The sequence below is a fragment of the Nannobrachium achirus genome (assembly GCF_963921795.1).
Source record: "Nannobrachium achirus genome assembly, chromosome: 14".
NCBI lineage: Eukaryota > Metazoa > Chordata > Actinopteri > Myctophiformes > Myctophidae > Nannobrachium > Nannobrachium achirus.
In genome coordinates, this window is record NC_137821.1 from 54469153 (window position 1) to 54491288 (window position 22136).

The 22136-nt window shown below is 43.4% G+C and overlaps 1 protein-coding gene across 1 annotated transcript in view; it reads right to left on the bottom strand.

Annotated features, from left to right (window-relative positions):
* LOC308298144 (phosphatidylinositol-binding clathrin assembly protein-like) overlaps positions 1-22136 on the bottom strand; it is a 110031-nt gene that overhangs the window by 39397 nt on the left and 48498 nt on the right. Inside the window, exons 3-5 of the mRNA XM_080741700.1 lie at positions 13284-13429; positions 10610-10707; positions 5472-5579 (exon numbers count right to left, since the gene is read on the bottom strand). Of these exons, the coding sequence (XP_080597826.1) occupies positions 5472-5579; positions 10610-10707; positions 13284-13429 (352 nt within the window). The remainder of the gene's footprint in view (positions 1-5471; positions 5580-10609; positions 10708-13283; positions 13430-22136) is intronic.

Here is a 22136-nt window from a genome sequence, read left to right on the forward strand (position 1 = left end):
TCAAGATTTGGCAATTTCTACAAAGAGAGGGCAATTCTCTCAACATAAGAAGCTGCATTCAAGTTCAGGAGAGTCTGGACAAGGCAATTCTCTTGAATGCTGCCTTCAGGTATGACATGGAAAGAGGGGCATCTGCATTTCTTTCACCATCGTAAAAACTGCATTCGTAGTCTGGAGAGGGCACTTTTTACAGGGGGTAAAAGGGCAGGGGCTCAAGCCCCCTTTGATGTCTATGTGTGCACGTGCCTGGGTACCGGTACATCACAGCCAGTCATTAGCAGAAGCACGCCAGTAGCAGTTGGCAGCTACCGAGTCCCTTCCTCTGCAAGGCGTCCCGATGTTCCTTACAGCGATGCTCGGCAAGCCGTGATTAAAGGAGATTGCTGGGTTTCCTAAATGTGATTACTTAGTGCAATTGATTGCACCTGTGTGTGTGTGTCTGAAGTCACCATTCCGAGAATGCTTAAAGAGGCGGTGCCATAGTTTGGTACTTTTTTCTGTTTCGTATGTGTCTGTGAAGTTAACATCATTCTAATAGGCCACCGGGTGGGGTTATAACGTGCAGATTTGTCTTCCTCGTGTTTACTTCCTGAAAGCTGAAAGCCTCTGGAATAAAAACAAAATAAAAACTGAGCTACCATGACTAAAACTAAGACTAAACATATTGACAATTTCGTCAAAGAATAAAAACTGGACTAAAATGTTATGGAGCGACAAATGGAGAAGAGGTCCGGGAGAACTAAAGGACAAGTCATTTTGTGTTTGGTTGTGCTCTGAAAATAGCAGATCTACAAGCTCACAACGCGTCACTTCAGCATGCAGTACCGGATGGAAACATGCCAATAAAGCTCTGTTGAATTGAATTGATAAGTCCCGGGAAAAGACGCGCGGTGATTGGCCAGTAGTCACTTTGACTGGCAGCCGACCCTCGGGTTTTCCGGACGTCCGGCCTCCAGTTGTTGCACGTGGCTCCAATGAACTGCAGCGGCAGATGAGGTATCTACTAGCGTTTTATTTCTATGATTTGTAAGGGGACGATATTGGTTTATTCATGATGATACAATACGATACAATTCTATTCAATGATTTAAAATCGATATAGTAGCTATTTAGCAAAGAAATGTAATCTGTGTGAAACGTGTCAAAAATCTATTATTATGGATCTAAATAAGTAAACGCTGCGATTCTCTCGCAAATACATGGTTATTATTACAACAAACCTGCACCTAGACATGAACACAGAGATTACACACATTAATCGATAGACCTAGAGTAGCTATATGGAATGGAAAGGTAATTAGACACCTCTTTTTCATTTTCCTTCTTAAAATGGCTAAATACAAGGCACAAATACTTAGTTTCCATACAATCCATTATTTGCACTGCAAACCGATTCGATACATCTGCATTTTAAACGATACGATACAAAGCCAAAACGGTACGATATTTTGCTTTTTCAAACGATATAGTAGATCATTGCAAATTGAAATAGATTTTTCAATTCAGATACTATATTGTTACACCCCTAATGATTTGTAATGCCAGGTTATCTCTCCTAAATGTGGTATAGCCCGGTGGCCCCGGAGGGAACGCACAACTCTCATTTTTCCATGTCTCCACGAGGGCACACTTACTCGGTGAGTAATTACCGTGTTGAAATTAACATTCCAAAAGTATTCCAATGGTGAATATTTCAGTGTGGTTCATGTACCGGGTCAATGGTTCTCGGAGTGGGGGTCCAGGGACCCCTCAGGCAGGGTCACTAGACAGGGTTTACCAAAGGACCGGTGAAAGGGTCTGTAACTTTCATGGGCGTCCTTGACATTAAAAAGTTTGAAAACCGCTGTACTAGGTCAGTGGTTCTCAACCTTTTCAGGCTGTGACCCCAAAAATATTTGAACTGGGGACCCCCCCCCCCACCCTGACAAGCACTTGGAATGTAGGAGTTGAGGCATTACATTTAGTTTGACTCGGTTCAAATATTACATATTGTGAAAAAAAGCTGAGCTGGCTTGTTGATCGGCTATTTTCAAAATTGTTGCCACTTGTACAGTTTAAGGACTTTTTAATACCTCTAAAATGACTAAACAAACATTGGACAAATTGTCAAATATTAGAGGCAGAAATTAGAATAGAACAATAGAACCGTGTCATACTAAATGTAATGCCTCAACTCTTAGTGCACGTCAAGTTGAGGGGGTCCACAGTTGATGATTATTTTGGGGGTCACGGCCTGAAAAGGTTGAGAACCACTGGTCTAGGGCAGATGGCTCTGCCTTGGACGATCAGTGTTTGTCTTCCTGGCCGTACTCCAAATAAAAGTTCGCCATGCGAGAACGTCATGAGATATAACGCGTTAAATGCTTCCCTAAAGAACATCAATCAAACACTGGGGGAGAGGAGAGGAGAGGAGAGGAGAGGAGAGGAGAGGAGAGGAGAGGAGAGGAGAGGAGAGGACAAATGAAGAGGAGAGAAGCAGATGGAGTGGTATTGCTTGGGTGATTCTTGCCTCGTGAAGTGTGATGGGGAGATGAGGAGTCAGTGATGGAGAGAGAGAGAGAGAGAGAGAGAGAGAGAGAGAGAGAGAGAGATGTGAAAGACTGGAGGGGCGAGAGAAGAGGGTGTGAGCAACAACAAACTAAAGGGACGAGTGAAGGCAGACAGATGGAACAGAGTGAGATGACAGACAACGCGCACGCACAAGCCGCCACGCACGCATGAGGACGTGCATACTTGACAAGCACGCACACACACACACACACACACACGCAGTGGTGTAAAGTAACTAAGTATGTTTATTCAAGTACTGTACTTAAGTACAGTTTTGAGGTGTTTCCAATACTTTTACTTCTACTCCACTACATCTCAAATCCAAATATTGTACTTCTACTCCACTACATTTGAAAACTTTAGTTACTAGTTACTTTGCAAATATACATTATAATATTATAAAACATACATTAACCACTTTAGCCCTATTTTAATACATAGGCTGTTTGAAAATAGCCGATCTACAAGCTCACAACGTGTCGCGATGCGACGCGTTGTGAGCTTGTAGATCTGCTATTTTCAAACATTTTCATGCCAACGCTTTTATACTTTTAATCCGGACTAAAATCCAGACTTTTACTTGTAACGGATTACATCTATAATGCAGTATTGATACTTTTACTCAAGTACAAAATGTGAGTACTTTTTCCACCACTGACGCACGCACACACACAAACAGGAGTAGACGTACTGCACAGATAAACCCACACAAACACATACATGAGTAGACAAATAAAAAAGACACCCTCTCTCACACACACACACACACACACACACACACACACACACCACACACACACACACACACACACACACACACACACACACACACACACACACACACACACACACACACACACACACACACACACACACACACACTATTCCAGATGGTATTGCTGTAGTGTTGGTGGCAGCTTCGACACTTGCTCTATTTATAGAGGAATCAGTTAGTCTGCACAAAGCCAAAAAAGCACCAGCAGCAAATGCAGCTCGCCCGAATGCACACACTTTTACTCAAGTACATTTTGAAGTATGGTCTTCTGATCTGTAAGAGATCATTTCTACAGTATATTGCAGTATTTATTGCAGTTTACTTTGAGAAACGTCACTGCTTGTCCGTGTCCGTCTGTGTAGACGTGTACACATTTTTACGGTGGATGGCATACATTGGCAACTGGCGGCCAGGATTCCAATTCAAAGATATATAAAAATAATTCAGGATTCCAATTCAAAAATATCTAAAAAATAATTCAGGATTCCAATTCAAAAACATCTAAAAATAATTCTAGGATTCCAATTCAAAAATATCTAAAAATAATTCAGGATTCCAATTCAAAAATATCTAAAAAATAATTCAGGATTCCAATTCAAAAACATCTAAAAATAATTCTAGGATTCCAATTCAAAAATAGCAAAAATAGCAGATCTACAAGCTCAAAACGCATTGCATTTTGGCTATTTTTGACTGTATATGCATTGTGGCCCTCTGGAGTGAGTGTGACAATAGTGGCCCTCTCCATCATCAAAGTGGCCCACCCCTGGTCTACGGGTTTGTCGCTCTGACATCATGCTCTGATGTCACTGTGATGTCAGGGGAACCACTCTACCCAGAATGGGTTTGCCGCTCAGACATATCACGCTCTGGCTTCACTGTGGTGTAACATAATCCCTTTTATGCCCATATATGGATTTCCCTGATGTCGTCAGTATTAATGAAGCCCTGTTAGAGAGATCCCTGTGATGCCAGGGGAACAATCCCTTTTATGCCCATATATGGAGATATGGAGATCCTGGTGATGTCAGGGGAACAAATCCCGTTTATGCCCATATATGGAGATATGGAGATCCCTGTGATGCCAGGGGAACAAATCCCTTTTATGCCCATATATGGAGATGCGTGATGTCCACATCACTGTGGTCCGACCTCGCCCGTGGCCGCTTGTTGCCCTGAGGCGTCTTACTAGTACTTTTACTTGAGTAAGAGCTAGATGTACAGTACTTTGTCCACCACTGTGCCCTTGCGCCACCCGAGCAGGCGAGCACCCTGTCAATTCACCTTTAAACAATGCCAATCACAATGACACATCTTGACAAATTCACCTCCTAGTTAGTCAAGTCGAGCTTTGTTTTAGTGTGCTGAAAGATTAAAAGATTAAGTAAAACATTGATTGGACTGGGAAATGAATTGCCTCTCAAACACGGCCATCGTTATATATTGGTTAGGACGATAGTTTAGTGTAAGAGCTTAAAGGCAGAGCAGCGGCGCACAGTTAAAGCCAGAGATTTCTCCGGTTAATAATGTCAGCAGGGTTAGTTCAAGCGCTAAAGCCGGTTAAACCAGAAAGGCTTCCCATGGGGACCATCATTTTGAATATGACCAACCATATGAATGGGTTATATGCACAGCAGCCATATTGGAGAGAGGTTGAGTATCTTCTCACTTCCTTTCAAAGGTGTTACCAATGATACTAATGAAGGCTCTGTTCCATTTCACAGTGGTTCTCAAACCATTTATTTCAAGGACCCCCGTAACTCTGAGAGTGTACAAATGGAACCAAATGGACCTGTCCGGGTCCAATTGTACACTCTCAGGGTTTCGCACTTTTTAAGGGGTCATTTGGAACCCCAAAGGAACCATGAGTGTCCCTGGACCGCACTTTGAGACCCCCTGGTGTAGCAGAGTGTTTCCAGTGAGCCAACATGCACAATATCAGCACCCTGTTTGACCAGAATGGAACAGAGCCTTCAATAGTATTATTGGTAACACCTGTGAAGGAAGTGATAATTAAGAGAATCCAACTTCTCTCCAAAATGGCTGCCGTGCATACAGCCCATATGGCACAGTTAAGCCTTAACGCTGCCTGGTCGGTTAGTGAGACGGACAAGTCATGGACGGGTTGAGACGGAGTGGTCTTTACCGGCTGCCGAGTGCGTGCCATTGTTACTGGGCACCTCCTGTTTACTCCCGAACACGGCGTCAAAATCTACCGTCATGGCCGGAGCTGTCTGCTGAAGAGGTTCCATACCTGAGGGAGGCATACAGTCGTTACATACATCGTTGACACCGTTACCGGCTGGTAGAGAGCAGGAACAGATGTAGAGCTATTGTGATATGAATCAATTCAATAGGGCATCGCAGTTTAAGCCCCGCCCCGTCCTCACTCTGGAGCCGGAAGCGTTTAACCATTCATTTCCCCATAGACATTTCATAGAGTATTTATTTAAACATATTTTAAGCCTCTGACAAAGCCACCTCAGCTTGTGAGGAATCATGACAATAAACACACTTTTTCGAATGCAACAATTAATTAGAAAGCTGAAAAAAGGGCAGGGTACAACATTGTGCACATCATTTTTGTCAAATGTGCAGAAACTACACTCCCACAATGCATTGCGAATGCCATTTATTTCCAGGAATGTATCCCGTAAACCGCTCAGTTTAGTTATCCAGGCCAGGATATGGCCTGACAAGTAGTGATTTTCACCTCTGCAGCCACTCTTATCTTCATCTTTAAAATTGTGCATCATATATGTAAAAGAAAGACTCGCTCACAGAGTTAACATGAAGTGCATTAATCTGCCGGGCCCGACAGGGGGTAGTAGCTAGCCTATTTCTGAGGTAGCCACAAGCTCTACCAATCACAGACATCGACGCGACTGGATGTACATTCTTAGCTGTATGGATAATGCAGTTCTTCTCTGTGCAATCTTTATTCAAACACGTGTTTACTAAAACTAGAGTGATTGCATACATACTTGGGGTTTCTTCAGGAGCATGTAGAACCTTTTTACAACCACAATCCTAGTGGTAAGTGTTCATCGAATTGTTACGATTTTATGAAATCCCCTATGGTGTAAAAGAAAGTCTGCTAGAAGCCTTAATTGTAAATGGTCAAGGCTGGACTACTACTGAAAAATGAGGGGGAGTGTTTGTTTCCATTACAACCGCTATCCGCTTGGCCTGGTTTCCTTTGACAAGGAATATTTAATTCAATCTCCCGGTTAAATAAAATCAATATGAATAAATAAATGCATAAAATAAGTGCGTTGAGTGGGTTGCAGTGTTGAATGTTCCATGCTTCAGAGGGCATGTTGGGGCAGACCTCCATTCAGAAACGCCTCCACTTAGAAACATCCCCATTCAGAAATACCCCCACTGAGGTTAGGGTTAGGGTTTAGGTTAGGTTTAGGTGACACCTCCATTTAGAATAATGGAAGTCAATCTTCTGAATGACAATGTTTCTGAATGTGTAACCGTTCTCAAAATAACCTTGGTGATTGCACAGAGGTGGGATCATTTTTTAGACTTGGCAACTTCATTATACTGTAGTATACTTGTTTTAATCACTGCAACCTGTCAACAACTATGCCATAATAGATCAATACACTAATAGAGTTTATGTCAGTTCTACAGATGCAATTTGGCCCCAGTTCTGTAACACTGGATCAAATAAATATTAAACGTAATATTAATCTATTTAGGCCTGAACGCAAATCTGTGTCACTTTAGATTTGAACCACCATTATTTTATGCTTTAACTATGAAAAATAGCAGATCTACAAGCTCACTGCGCGGCACTGAGTGCCGTGCTGCGAGCTTGTAGATCTGTGCAAGTTTTTGAATATTGTTGACCCGATTCTATAATTGTCTTCTAAATCCTTCTTCTAAATCAGTGGTTCTCAAACTTTTTCATGACAAGGACCCCCAAAATTACATGTATTTGGCTGCGGACCCCCATTTCAAAACAGGTTGTTCCAGGGACCACCCAGAAGCAAATATTCGAGTTACAAATGTTCTCTTTTAAAAAGATATATTCAAAGACTTGCAAAAAAAAATATATATATCTTGATTTATCAAAAATAGCAGATCTACAAGAGTGCCGTGCTGCGAGCTTGTAGATCTGCTATTTTTTCAATAGTTAAAGCATTCAATAATTCTAGACCTAAATGGGTTAAGAAATGGAATGGGCTAAAGGCCCCGCCGGTGAGAGTGTCAGACGCTCGCGTCATCAGACGCACAAATTGATTTCAATGGCTGTCGCCACAGCGGGAGGTGTCAAGGGGTGTGTGAAAACTCTGTCTTTCACAGCTCAGTGCTATTTCGGAGGGACGATACGCATCACAGAACAACAGGTGATTTGGAGCGAAGTAGAAAAGGTCACCTCTGTTTTATTTGTATCGCAGCTTTATGTATTGATTGTTTTAGCTTTGTCCGACTGTGCTATTAGGAACGCAAATCCGTTTTTTAAATTAGTCTGGACTCAAGGGCAGAATTTTCATTTCCAAGGAGTGGGTTAAAAAAAAATGGCTCTGGACACGATTGGTTAGATCAGACCAATGCTGGGCCCTGATTGGTTCCCCTAAATTTTGGGGGAAAGGAATGGATTCACAATTGTGTGGAGCAAGACCCATATTCGCCAAGGGCACTGGTTCCAGGCTAGGTGCGCTCCTCTTCCCCACAAGCGAGCGTCGCGATTCAGCGTTATCCTGATTTTTGTTGTTTTAGCTTGAGACCCAAAAGAGAAATGTTACAAGTGAAAATTAGCAAGTCTTTATTTATTCATATTTCTATATGGTATTTCTTTGATATTATTATTGTTTTTTTGTTGTTGTTTTTTTTTCCTTTATGGATGAAGTACTTTTTTGTAGCTTTGGAGGAAAAAAAAAAATATATATATATATATGTTACAGTATGTTCAAGAAACCAGTAAAAGTTGTCAAGGAGCACTCGTTTTGACGTTCACCACACACTAATCACCACCAGATGGCGACGTCAGCCACTGGATAAGAGAGTTACGTCACGCTTTGAACTCGCCGCAGACCGGAAGTGTTTACTCTTTATTTACTAGCCTAGCCTAGCCTAGCCTAGCCTAGCCTAGCCTAGCCTAGCCTAGCCTAGCCTAGCCATTAGCTCCATTGTAGTCACTTGGACAGGGCGTTTAACGTGCGCTTGCCCAGGCCTTACGGCCTGGGCATAAATATAACGATTGCATTCACCACGGCTTCGTAACTCGCGCGGCGCTCCGCCGGCCGCGCGGCCCTGGCCCGCTCTTCGCGGCCACTCGCGCCTGCGGCGCTCGGGGGCGAAGAGCAGGACCAAGGTCCGCTGGCCTTCGCGCCGCTTGGGGCTTCGTGGACCCAGGGGGGCCTCGTAACTCGTTTGGGCTTCGTGGATACAGGGGGGCTTCGGTAGCCGCTCGCAGTGTCGTGGACAATAGAGCGGCGCACCGCCTGGAGTACGTTGTATTGGCGACCGCTTGCTCCGCCCCGTGCCGCACCACGAGTGCTCCGCGTCTCGAATGTGCTGTTTCTCTAATATACTATGACATATATATATATATATATATATATATATTTACTAGTCGCGACCCCACACAGATGAGTCTAACGGGTATAACAGATACAAAGTCATACACCAAAGGTGAACGCTAGACCAGTGGTTCTCAACCTTTTCAGGCCGCGATCCATGAATTAACTCTATTACTGCCAGATGTTTTATTTATTTATTGGGTCTGGCGCCAGCAAAAAGTGTCTTACCTTTGTGACGTTATAGTAGATAGATAGACATTTATTTATTATAATTTTATTTTTTTGGATTGTGCAACATGCACTTTGGCAGACCAGGCAGCAGAGGGCAGCGTCATGCAAGAATTAATGTGAATTTGGCCGTTATGTGTTGCCATCCATTGAGACCAGTCTCTGGCCACAGAGCCACAGGGCCAGAGAAATCAACACGGAAGAGAATTGGTCTCCGTTGATGTTAACGCATAAGGGATTTTTAAGACCATCACTGCGGGCGATGTGATTACAGTACACGGCGGCGCGACCCCTCATCAGCTTACGGACATCAACAAGGTAAACGAACGAACGGCCGTATTGGCGCGACGCGACACAGAGAATTGGGGCGAACGGGAACGTCCGTAGCAGTAAAACAGTTAATAATCATATTTTAACTGGGGACCCCTCCACCCTGACGAGCACTAAGAGTTGAGGCATTACATTTTGCATTACACGGTTCTATTGTGAAAATAGCAGATCTACAAGCAGATCTACAAGCTCACAACGCCTCTCGACCCGCAGGTTGAGAACCACTGCTCTAGACGAGAGAGACTTAAGTGTATGGCACCCTGTATGACAGCATACACAGGAGCCATGTATAATCATGTGGTGTGAGACTTTGATAGATGGACAAATGAATAGATGGAATAGATTGAATGGATGGATGGATGGATGGATGGGTGCATAATGGAATTCTTGCACAGCCCAGTGAGTAGCATGACGGATGGAAGGGCGGACAGGCGAATGGGGGGGTGGGGAAGGAAACGCTCCCTGGAAAAAATGTCCTCGACACTTCAATCATAATTACAGAGAGACTTCTCACTCGGAGAGAGGTGGTTCGCTCACGCGTGTGTGTCTCTCTCTGAACGTGCTTGTGTGCACGTGTGCTGGTGCATGTACGTGGACTTACTTACCTCCACGTGTGGAGGTCTATTTTCATTTCAAATGATTTTTATACATACATACATTTTATACATTTGAAAACTTGTGAAACGGTACATTCCAGATAGTGAGAATCTTCTACTTTTGGAACTTTGGGTTCATTTTGATACCGATACCTTTTGCTCAAGTCAATTTAGAATTCAGGACTTCGACTGAGCATTTCTACAGTGCCGTATTGATACTTTTACTTAAGTAAAGATTGTGAGTACTTTTTCCACCACTGTGCGTGCATGCGTGCATGTGTGTGTGTGTGTGTGTGTGTGTTAGGTTTGGGACGATAAGCGTTAATATCGTTTATTGCCGATCTACAAGCTCACAACGCGTCCCATCTGCTATTTTTTGGCAATTATTCCGCCCCAGGATAATGGATGTTGGTGATATTTTGATTATCGTGCTAATATCGTAAATCGCGATTTCTTTGGTCACAATAATCGTGATATGACATTTTCATATCGTCCCATCCCTAGTGTGTGTGTGTGTGTGTGTGTGTGTGTGTGTGTGTGTGTGTGTGTGCGTGCGTGCGTGCGTGCGTGCGTGTGTGTGTGCATGTCCGTACCTCCCCAGGCACTGTTGGCGTTGGAGATGGGAGCACTGTGCACGGTGGGGATGAAGGCTGGCTGCAGGTCAAACAGGTCACTGTTCAAACTGGGAGCACTGGGGGGCGAGAGAGAGAGAGAGAGAGAGAGAGAGAGAGAGAGAGAGAGAGGAGAGAGAGAGAGAGAGAGAGAGAGAGAGAGAGAGAGAGATGAGAGAGAGAGAGAGAGGGTTCTCTGTGAATAGAACATGCATGATGCCATACCTCCATATTATTTCATTATTCTAAATGTTCTGATATTGTTTTGCATTCACTGTGTTGAACATACCATTTTTCACAATGTGTTATATTATTGGATTTATGCCATCTTAACACATGGGCTACGCACGCGCACACGCACACACACCTCTTCTTCCGTCCCATCACTCCTTCATCCCTCCATTATCAGCCCTTGTCCTCTCCCTCTCCCCTCAAAGCTTCTCTCCATTCCTCAAACACACTTATCATCTCTCCACCACCCACTGTCATCTCGTTTACATTGCCATAGCAGAAGTGTACACAGTAACATACAATACAATACAATAGGAAGACAAAATATGCACAAAAATGTGAAAAATATGTGAAAGGAGTGTAACAGCTTTCATGCATCAAGGTTACATGCAGGCAGAGCAGAGATATATACTGTACAATGGTCTTTAAGGTGCTCTCTCTCTCTCTCTCTCTCTCTCTCTGTTCCACTCGTCCGCCCCCTCATGCACTCTCTCTCTCTCTCTCTCTCATATATCTCACCATCTATCTGTCATCCCTCTGTCTCTCCTTCACTCCTCCTCACCTTCCCTCCTTTAGGGTATCTCTCTTTCTCTCTCTCTCTCTCTCTCTCTCTCTGTGTGTGGGTCACTCCCACAGGCGTCTAGTCTGGGGGTGGCGCCATTAATCACTCAAAGGTAGTGTAAGTCAGGGGTCTTCAACGTTTTCAGTCCAAGGACCCCTTAGCTGAGAGAGAGATGAAGCAGGGACCCCCATAGCCTTTCCATAGATTCCATATAGTTTCATCGTTTGACAGCACAATCACCAGTGTGTTTTTTGATTCATGTCAATTTGTGTTTTCAGATACAATATTTAACCACTTAAAGTTATACCATGTAACTTTTTTTATAAAACAAATCTTAAAATTGTCCTAACTGTTAAATCGCTAAAGTTTTAGAACACCCACTCCGTTATTTTCAGCTTCTGAAGCCTTCTCTTTATATGTTTTCTATGAGCCGTGAGGGGGGGAGAATTTCGCGGCAAAATTGCGTCATCATACACTACCGGCCAATCACAGCGAGGGTTATACACTGCCGGCCAATCACAGCGCATCTTGAAGTGGGGTCGCTATCACAATACGGCGGCCATATTTGTAGGCGCCCGTGTAGCTTGCCTCAACATAACAACAGCATTTACTCGGCGAAGGAGTCAGTTTCTCCGGAATGCCTGAACGCACAGGAACCAGGGACCCCTCTAAAGATAGATCTCGGCGAGGTGGAGGCAGACGCGGGGGTGGTCCGTGGAAAAACGGCCGAAAGACGCGGACGCGACCGCGGTTTGCTATAGAGCTACTGACCTCTAGGTGAGCAACTTACACAGTATAGCTTTAAACTGTCAACACTTAATAAAGTTGACCTTTCACTATGTACTTAGTCTGCTCTTTTTCCCCTCTACAACAAACCTCTTTGCCAAAAATAGCCGATCTACAAGCTCACAACGCCTCGCACCGCAAGGCATTGTGAGCTTGTAGATCTGCCATTTTTGGCAAAAGTTCTCAGAATAAGGGAACTAGGGTTCAAGTGGTTAATATAAAAAAGGAGAAAAAACTTTCTATGATTTGGAGGACCCCCCTGTAGTAACTCTGAGGACCCCCTAGGGGTCCCGGGCCCTCTGTTGAAGACCCTTGGCGCAAGTGATACCTTTGGTACACCCTCTCGTGTAATATTGCTGAAGTATAAAGTTCAAATATTATGTCAGTAATTTCTTTGTATATTTAAGTGTCATATCTGCCATGTGCAACTTCAAAGCCGACAAGCCAAACAGAAATGTTAATTGTCAACGACAAAAACCCAATTAAATTATTTGAGGGACAATGAATGGCCATCAGTGTTGTTTTTGACTGCAGATTTTGATTTAGTTTTAGTCATAGTCTTTTGAATAAAATGTCATTTAGTTGTAGCCATCTTTAGTCGCCTGAACCGTTTTTGTTTTAGTCTAGTTTTAGTTGACTGAAATATCTCTATAAATATATATAAGATTTTAGGAGATTAAATCTACAGTTGATTTAGTCGACTAAAATGTATTTTGGCAGGCCTTGATGGCATCGTAATGACTGATTTTACACTTGGTTGTGTGCTGAAAATAGCCGATCTAGCTCGCAGTGCGACGCATTGTGAGCTTGTAGATCTCCTATTTTCAGCACGCAACACCGGAGAGCAACCAAAATGACTCTCTTCTCCACTAGTCCCTCCCCAACATTTTAGTCTACTTTTTATTTTGTTGACGAAATTGACAATATATTGTCTTAGTTTTAGTCATCACAGCTTAGTTTTTATTTAGTTTTCATCAAGTGAAAAAAACACAGTCGACAAACATTTTTCGTCATAGTTTTAGTCGACGAAATCAACACTGATGGTCATGTAAAACGTCATACGTGACCTGTGTGTACCTGTTGGTTAGCGGCGGCGAGGTGAACAGCTCTGGGGTGTGCGGCGCGACGTGGTTGTTGTTGCTGGCGCTGCCGCTGCCTATCGATTGGCTGCTTGGCGAGGCCGAGGGCGGAGTCTGCATGTTGACCTCCTTCAGCCGCTGGTCCTGCTGATGTAGACGCACACACACACACACACACACGCACACACACACACACGCACGCATGCACACGCGCGCACGCACGCACGCACGCACGCACACACACACGCACACACGCAGGCAGGCAAAAGTTTTAGATCTTGAGATTGGTCAATACCATTCTTCTATCTACTCAGATCTGTACTGTAGGTGGTGAATCATTATTATTTTCTGTCCAAAAAGTGGATTTGACACCAAAGGATGGGTTCTTCTATTGATAGCAGTTGTTCTCAACCTGTGGGTCGGGACCCCCATGGTGGTCCCCCAATTATTTTGGGGGTCGCCACGTGATTAGCTCAATGGGCAACATTGTTTTCTTACTCAACAGTAAATAAACCATCGTAGAGTTTAAGTGTAAGAGGGTATCTGTACATTTATAAAGTGGCAATTTAAGGACTTTTTAATACCTCTAAAATGACAAATTAAACATTGGCCAAATTGTCAAATAGGCCTATTAGAGGCAGAAATTGTGAGCATGTAGATCTGCTATTTTCACAATAGAACCATGTTATAGAAAGTGTAATGTTAAAATAATTATTATTTTGGGGGTCACAGCCTGAAAAGATTGAGAACCACTTCTTCTATAGCACTGTGCTGCTCTCAACCGCAAAGCACTGCAGATGGTCACGCGGACACTAGTGTTCATTTTGACAGCAGATTTAGATTTAGTATCAGTCATAGTCATAGATTTTGGATAAAAAGTCATTTGGTTTTAGTCATCTGAAAGGTTTTAGTCTGATTTTAGTTTACAGTAGATTTTTGTCCTTTGACACTATAGGTCCGATCGATTTGAACTGTTCCCGAATACAATTGCCTGGTCTCTGCTGACCAGCATTCACATTGGCCAAAGATTATTCCTACCCGAGTACACTTCAATCAACTGACATGGCATTTATGTGCCTCACAGGGGCGCTGTGGACTATGGGGCTTTGGGAGATAGAGAATGTCATGTGACAGAGTTTAGGGTGAATAATAAAGTTTGACTGTTCCTGACATCTTGAGTTGTAATAATAACAGAACAACAAAACTCAAGCTCACAGCTGCGAGCTTGTAGATCTGCTATTTTTTTGCAAATCTTTGAATATATCTTTTTAAAAAGCAAACATTTGTAACTCAAAATATTTGCTTCTGGGTGGTCCCCGGAAAACAACATGTTTTGAGATGGGATCAGTGGCCAAATACATGTACACACATAGTACATTTTGGGGGTCTTCGCGAAATTGTTATTATTTTGGGGGTTGCAGGCCTTAAAAGGTTCAGAACCTTTTTAGAACCAAATGAACCCTGACGGGTTCAAATTGGTTCCATTTGTACACTGTCAGAGTTAAGGGGAGACCTTGAAATGTGAAGGTTTGAGAAACACTGAACTAGACAATAAAATACTTTTCCACAACACTTAAATGGCTTTTACACGCATAGATTCGGCCACGAATCTGCGGCGGAAGAAGGCGGAATGCGTCTGTTGCCGACATGGAGCTCATCGGCAGGTTTTCGGCAGCGGGTTGTGAACAATATTGACCAGTATCGCCCGAAAACTGGAAGACTGGACTTTCCCAGTTTTGTTGAGTCGCCCCTGGCCGTCAATGGACCAAGTCTAAATAAGCCAGAGACATTTTTCCGTCGCACATTTTAACTAAATAGCATATTCACAATCTCAACTCTCAATTTCCTATAATAAATCAACTCCAAAGCAACACTAGTAATAGTGCTGTGTGTTGTTGAGAGCAGAAAAAAAAAAACAAAAAAAAACAGCATATTCTGTGAGTGAAACAAGCGATGAGGTCTATGAAAACAAGCCCAAAACCAGTTTTGCCTATTGAGCTATATTACATTAGCTATGTTCTAAAAGAATGTTGAAAGCAAGGCCAGATAAGCAACTACACTTCAGAAACAAGCCCAAACTAAAGCAACCCACAACTAGCAACATTATAGGAAAACAGGATCTAAGTCACTTATAACGAGCAGACCTGACAACACAGTGTGCATGCTAGGGGCATTAACGAAAAAGTCGACAAGTCGACTCAGTTGACTTCATTACACAAGTCGACTCTCACCAGAGAAAGTCAAAAGTTGAAGTTGAAAAAAAAAAAAAATCTATTGTGAAAATAGCAGATCTACATGCTCACAACGCCTCACAACGCATGTAGATCGGCCATTTTCATAATTTCTGCCTCTATATATTTGACAATTTGGACAATGTTTAATTTGTAATTTTAGAGGTATTAAAAGTCCTTAAATAGTCACTTTAGAAATGTGAAGATATCCTCTATATACTTATACTTTATGTTGGTTTGTTTACTGTTAAGTGAGAAAACAATGTTTCACATTAAGTTAATCATCTGGGGACCCCCCCCCCCCCCCCCCCCCCCCCCCCCAAACAATTGGGGGGTCGTGTGTGATGTGATGCCGATAAAAACGATAAAGTCGACTTCAACTCAACTTTTTACTGAGTCGAGTCGACTTGCAAAAATCACAAGTCGTTAATGCCCTAGTGTGTGTGCACAACTGCGTACAGTAACTACAGTCGGCGTACAGTCGGCTGGAAAGAAATGTGTTTAGTTTTTTGCAGTTCTTTGCAGTCTGTGAACCGTTTGAAATAGTCTAGACCAGTGTTTCTCAAATGGGGGTACGTGTTCCCCTAGGGATACACGGAGGTACTGCAGGGGGTACTCAAAATGCCCCCCCCCCCCCCCAAAAGAAAAATAGAAGTATAAATCATGATACCATTATTCATAGTTATATAATTAACTACAATTGAATTAGATGGAGAAGCAACATTTACTGTTATGTTTAATGATGACACTTGGAGAAACTTGTTGTGAGCCTGATAGTTGCCAACCCCAAATTACATGTGTTTGAATGTTGTCTGAATGTAAGTTATTGACATGAAAACTGGACTGAAATGTTAAGGCCACAGTGTTGAAACTCTAACTCCCTTTTTTATGTTTTGTGATGTTATATTCTTGAACAGGGGGGTTATCATATACCGCTAGTTATGGTTTCAATTGAAGTTGGGAAAATGTTGGTAAAGGGGATAGTGGGATTCAAAAATCAGCGAAAGGTGGTACTCAAGCCAAAAAAGATTGAGAAACACTGGTCTAGACTGTAGTATTTTTTGTGTGGATGATGTGTTGTAGGAGCAGCACTACTGCCGGGCCAGGTTAATGGACAAGGAGCGTTGGGGCTCTAATCCTGCTCATTGATATGCACACGGTGTAGCGAGGAACCAGGAACGAGCTGCTGCTATTGTCTGAGCTGGAGTGTGCCTGTGTGTGTGTGTGTGTGTGTGTGTGTGTGTGTGTGTGTGTGCGTGTGTATGTGTGTGTGTGCGTGTGCATGCGTGTTTTTTTCTCTACAGTATGTGTTTGTGTGTATCTCTCTTTGTGCGCACACGTATATTAGTGTTTCTGATTGTGCATTCTGTGTCTGTCTTGGCGTGTGTGTGTGTGTGCACGTGTGTTGCCCATATGGACAACAGTGTGTGCAGACAGCTGGCACAGAGTATTTGGATGACCCCAGCAACCCCGATACACTCTCTCTCTCTCTCTCTCTCTCTCTCTCTCTCTCTCTCTCTCTCTCTCTCTCTCTCTCTCTCTCTCTCTCTCTCTCTCTCTCTCTCTCTCATCTCTCTCTCTCTCTCTCTCCATTTCACCTCCCTCCTTCCCTCCCTACTCATCTATTTCGCTTTCTACCCATCAGTCAGTGTCTCTCTCTCTCTCTCCCTCTCTCTCTCTCTCTTTATCGTTCTTCTCTCACAGAAGCCCAGAGGTAATCACTGGACCTTGGCAGAACCGGGGGCGACGCGAGGGCACACAGATAAACAAACACCAAAATAAAAGCGGCAGAATTATTTACGGCGCCTCTGCAGACATGTAGGCTACGGTTCTCATACACCCTGCCGACACAGGCACACACACACACACGCACACGTTTGTAATACTCAGTGGTGTAACTAAGCCAGGCACTTGCACACATAGACATCAAAGGGGGCTTGAGCCCCTGCCCTTTTATCCGTCTGTAAAAAGTGCCCTCTCCAGACCATGAATGCAGTTTTTACTATGGTGAAAGAAATTCAAATGCCCCTCTTTCAATGTCAAAACTGAAGGCAGCATTCAAGAGAATAGCCCTTGTCCAAACTCTCCTGAACTTGAATGTGGCATCTTATGTTGAAAGAATTGCCCTCTCTGTGTATAGATCTACCATAAAAAATAGCCGTCGACATTTTGTAAACTTGACCTATCACTCGGTACTTGATCTGCTCTTTTTTTTACCTCTACACCAAACCTATTTGCCAAAAATAGCCGATCTACAAGCTCTCAACGCCTCGCATCACGAGGCGTTGGGAGCTTGTAGATCTGCTATTTTTGGCTAAAGTTCTCCTCGGAATAGGGATGCGAGGGTTCAAGATGTTCATTTAAAATAATTATCCTATTACACAAGGATTTGGCGGCCCCACCCCTGTAGTAACTCTAAGGACCCCCTTAGGGTCCCGGACCCCCTGTTGAAGACCCCTGCTTTACACCGCTGCACACACACACACACACACACACACACACACACACACACACACACACACACACACACACACACACACACACACACACACACACACACACACACACACACACACACACACCACACACACACACACACACACACACACACACACACACACACACACACACACTGTACTCCTCGCCCTCGACCTGGACATTCCTTACAGGGATGACAGTTTGCAGCTCCCAGGGGCCAGAGCCCAGAAATGTCAACACACACATTGGTACACCTTGACCTTTCTACTAGTGTGCTGTGCTGTGTGTGTTACTGCCAGACACACCGGCTTTTGGTCTTTAGACTCGGACCAAAGTGCTGAACTCACACTGTCTGGTGGTTGCACTGTGTGGACCACCCTATCAGCAGTAGTGGAAAAAAGTACTCACTTTTTACTTAAGTAGAAGTATAAATGCTGCAATGTAGAACTCTGTTAAAGGACCACTTGTTTTTTTTTGTTTTTTGGAGCTTGTAGATCGGCTATTTTCAATTGGCCGATACAGTCTATAGGGCTGAAGTGGTTAATGTATGCTTTGCAATAATAATCAAAACTCTACAAAGTAACTACTGTAGTAACTAAAGTTTGCAAGGAATTGTAGTGGAGTAAAAGCAGGCTACAACATTTGCCTTTGAGATGTCGTAGAAGTAGAAGTATCGAAAATACTCCAGTAAAGTAAAACAATACCTCCAAATTATACTTAAGTACAGTGCTTGTGTAAATGCACTTAGTTACGTAACCCCGCTGCCTATCAGTGCTTCTGGGCACATAGGAAGGCTTGCTTGTGTTTGTTTGTGTTGTTGCGAGGTGGAAAAGAACAGAGTCATTTGTTATTCAGCGGAAGCAGGACCGTTTCCTCTCTCTCTCTCTCTCTCTCTCTCTCGGCGCTTGACTCAGCAAAGTTGAATAGGTCAGTGCTGCTGAAATTGGGGTCCGGGGACCTACCAGCCTGGACTGATTTGCTCCGTTCAGCACACTTTTTATCTTTCCTTCACTTCTCTTGTCAATTTGGGAAGCGGTCTGGGAGTTAGCTATAGGCCTGTCACAAATCCAACTCTGGGGTCTTCAACGTTTTCAGGCCAAGGACCTCTTTAGTTGAGAGAGAGATGAACGCAGGGACCCCCACAACCTTTTAATTCCATATAGTTTAATCGTTTGACAGCACAATCATCAGTGTGTTTTGGATGTCAATTTGTGTTTTCAGATATTTAACCACTTGAACGGTCAATAATTAATAAACTTGACCTTTCACTCTGTACTTAGTGCTCTTTTTCCCCTCTACACCAAAGCTATTTTTGGTAAAAGTTCTCAGAATATGTATACTTGGTTCCAAGTGGTTAATATAAAAATGGAGAAAAATAACTTTCTATCACTCAAAGATTTGGAGGACCCCCTGTAGTAACTCTGAGGACCCCCCTAGGGCACCCCGGACCCCCTGTTGAAGACCCTTGATCTAACAATTAACTATTAACCAGAGCCTTCCAATGTAAAGTTCAAGCCACTTCCCGTCTTGCTGTGATTCCGACTCAAAGTTTCCCAGACTGAGAAGCAAAAAATAAATAAAGAAGATACAAAAATAAAGAGTTTGCTGAACCAGTCCAGGCTAGGGGACCCCCAGGGGTCCTTGCGGGGGTTCCCAAATGTGTTAATATAACAACAAAATCCACTCAACTACTTCAACTTAATTCCATACTTCAGCATACTTCAACTTCATTTGAAAACAGCTGACTAACAGTACAAGCTCACATTTGTGACCTTATACATCTGCTACTTTAGAAATATTCTGAAACATTGCGACACATTTTGCTATAATAATGTGTCTTTGGGGAGGCCCTGGCACTAAATCTTTACGTATTATTCTACTGTATCTGGTGCCAGAGCCTACAGTACAGTTGTGAGCTTGTAGTTCTGCTATTTTTGGCTAAAGTTCTCAGGATATGGATTATTGGTTCAAAGTGGTTGATATAAAAAAGGAGAAAGATAACTTTCTATCACTCAAAGATTTGGAGGACCCCCTGTAGTAACTCTGAGGACCCCCTAGGGGTCCCGGACCCCCTGTTGAAGACCCCTGTCTTAGGGGGTTCCAAACAGGACCCTTTACAGGGTTATGGGGGTACTTGGAATTAAAAGGTTCGAGAACCAGTGGTTTAGTAACATTGTTTCAATGGCACCATGACGGAGTGTGAGTGTGTTTGTGTGTGCGCACGCGTCACGTGCGTGCCCGAGGCTATTGTTGCAGTGTTTGAAGCATGGCTGTTCTTTGTTTCGTTATCCACTTCCCCAAATGGCAGACGGTACATATTTCTATTCTAGCAGGCAGCTCGATACGTCACGTTGCCTTGATTTATCTCCTCTCGCTACAATGAAAAGCACCGGTGTCCTGGGAACCCTTGACTAGACGCCGCTTTAAGCCATTCAGACCGGGTACACATTATTGCGCAACATTTTATGCTTTGGCTATTAAAAAAAAGCAGATATACAAGCTCACAGCAAGCTTGTAGATCTGCTATTTTTGTCTTGAAAATGTGTGCACGTCTTTGAATATTTGGACCCGATTCTATAAGTGTCTTCTAGATCCTTCTTACAGCTCATCTGCACTGCCCGCGATGCGACGCGAGCGATGACATTTCATTAAAACACATTTGTTTCAATGAGGACGTCCTGACCTACCGCGAGCGACGTCGCGGCACGATGCAACGTTGTCCACCTCGCTCGCGGAGACTCTATTTTTGCGAGGTTTCGCGGCAACGTCCATAGAGATGAATGGCCATGTCCCACCCCCCAAACACTTTATATTATTATTTATTTGTTTGATTGGTTCAGGCTACTTCGCAACGCAATGACCGACGCTCCATATGCGGACAGTTTTTCGCGCTCGTTCGCGTGCAGTGTATGTTTAAAAAAAAAAAGGAAAAAAAGGTTTCTATGTCAGTGGTGCTCAAACTTTGTCATGTCAAGGACATCCAAAATGATATGTATTTGGCCATGGACCCCTCCATCTAAAAATATTGTATCAGGGACCCCCCCCAGAAGCAAATATTTGAGTTACAAATGTTCGCTTTCAAAAAAGATATATTCAAAGACTTGCAAAGAAAATCAAGATTTTTCAAAAAATTGCAGATCTACAAGCTCGCAGCGCGCGCTGTGAGCTTGTATTCATGATGGGTTCAATTTGTAGTCCTACAGTGGCCATGTCGAGGACCAACACAGGTGTTTCACTTGTCTGATTGGCATAGAATTAATGTTCTACATCAATCAGAACACCTGTGTTGGTCCTCAGTATGGCCACTGTAGGACTACAAATTGAACCCATGAATAGTTAAAGCATTAAATAATTGTAGGCCTAAATGGGTTAAATGCATCCACGTGCTTCCTCCCAGGTCACGGTCCAATGCATGTTAACTACTCTGTTGCCGTGCTGTCCAGATTCATACAAAATACAGAGGAAAATAACATGAATAAATATTTATTATAATAGGAAACCTAACCTTTACAAATCCTCCATAGGGTCCAAACTTCTTTATTCCCCCCCTACGCCAAATGTCTTCAGTGAAAATAGCTGATCTACAAGCTCACAACGCGCCGGGTTTTGCGTCCACGCTTGCAACCACAGCGACTTGTTTATATTGCAAATATCAGCTAATAACCTAACGCCGGGAAGCTGCATGACTGCACTCTTCTCCCTCCTGGCCCCCAAACCTCCCCGTTGCAATTAGAACTGCAGACTCCTTCCAGCATACAGATACCAGGGGGTCCGGGACCCCTAGGGGGTCCTCAGAGTTACTACAGGGGGTCCTCCAAATCTTTTTTTCTCATTTTTTATATTAACCACTTGAACCCTAGTGTCCATATTCTGAGAACTTTAGACAAAAATAGCAGATCTACAAGATTGCAACGCCTCGAGCTTAGATCGTCTATTTTCGGCAATGGGGTTTGGTGTAGAGGAGAAAAAGAGCAGACTAAGTACAAAGTGAAAGGTCATGTTTATTAAGTATTGACGGTTCAAGTGGTTAAATATCTGAAAATTGATCATTCTGCAGTCAAACGATGACACTATATGGTATCTATGGGTTGTGAGGGTCCCTGCTTCATCTCTCTCTCATCTAAGAGGTTCCTGGCCTGAAA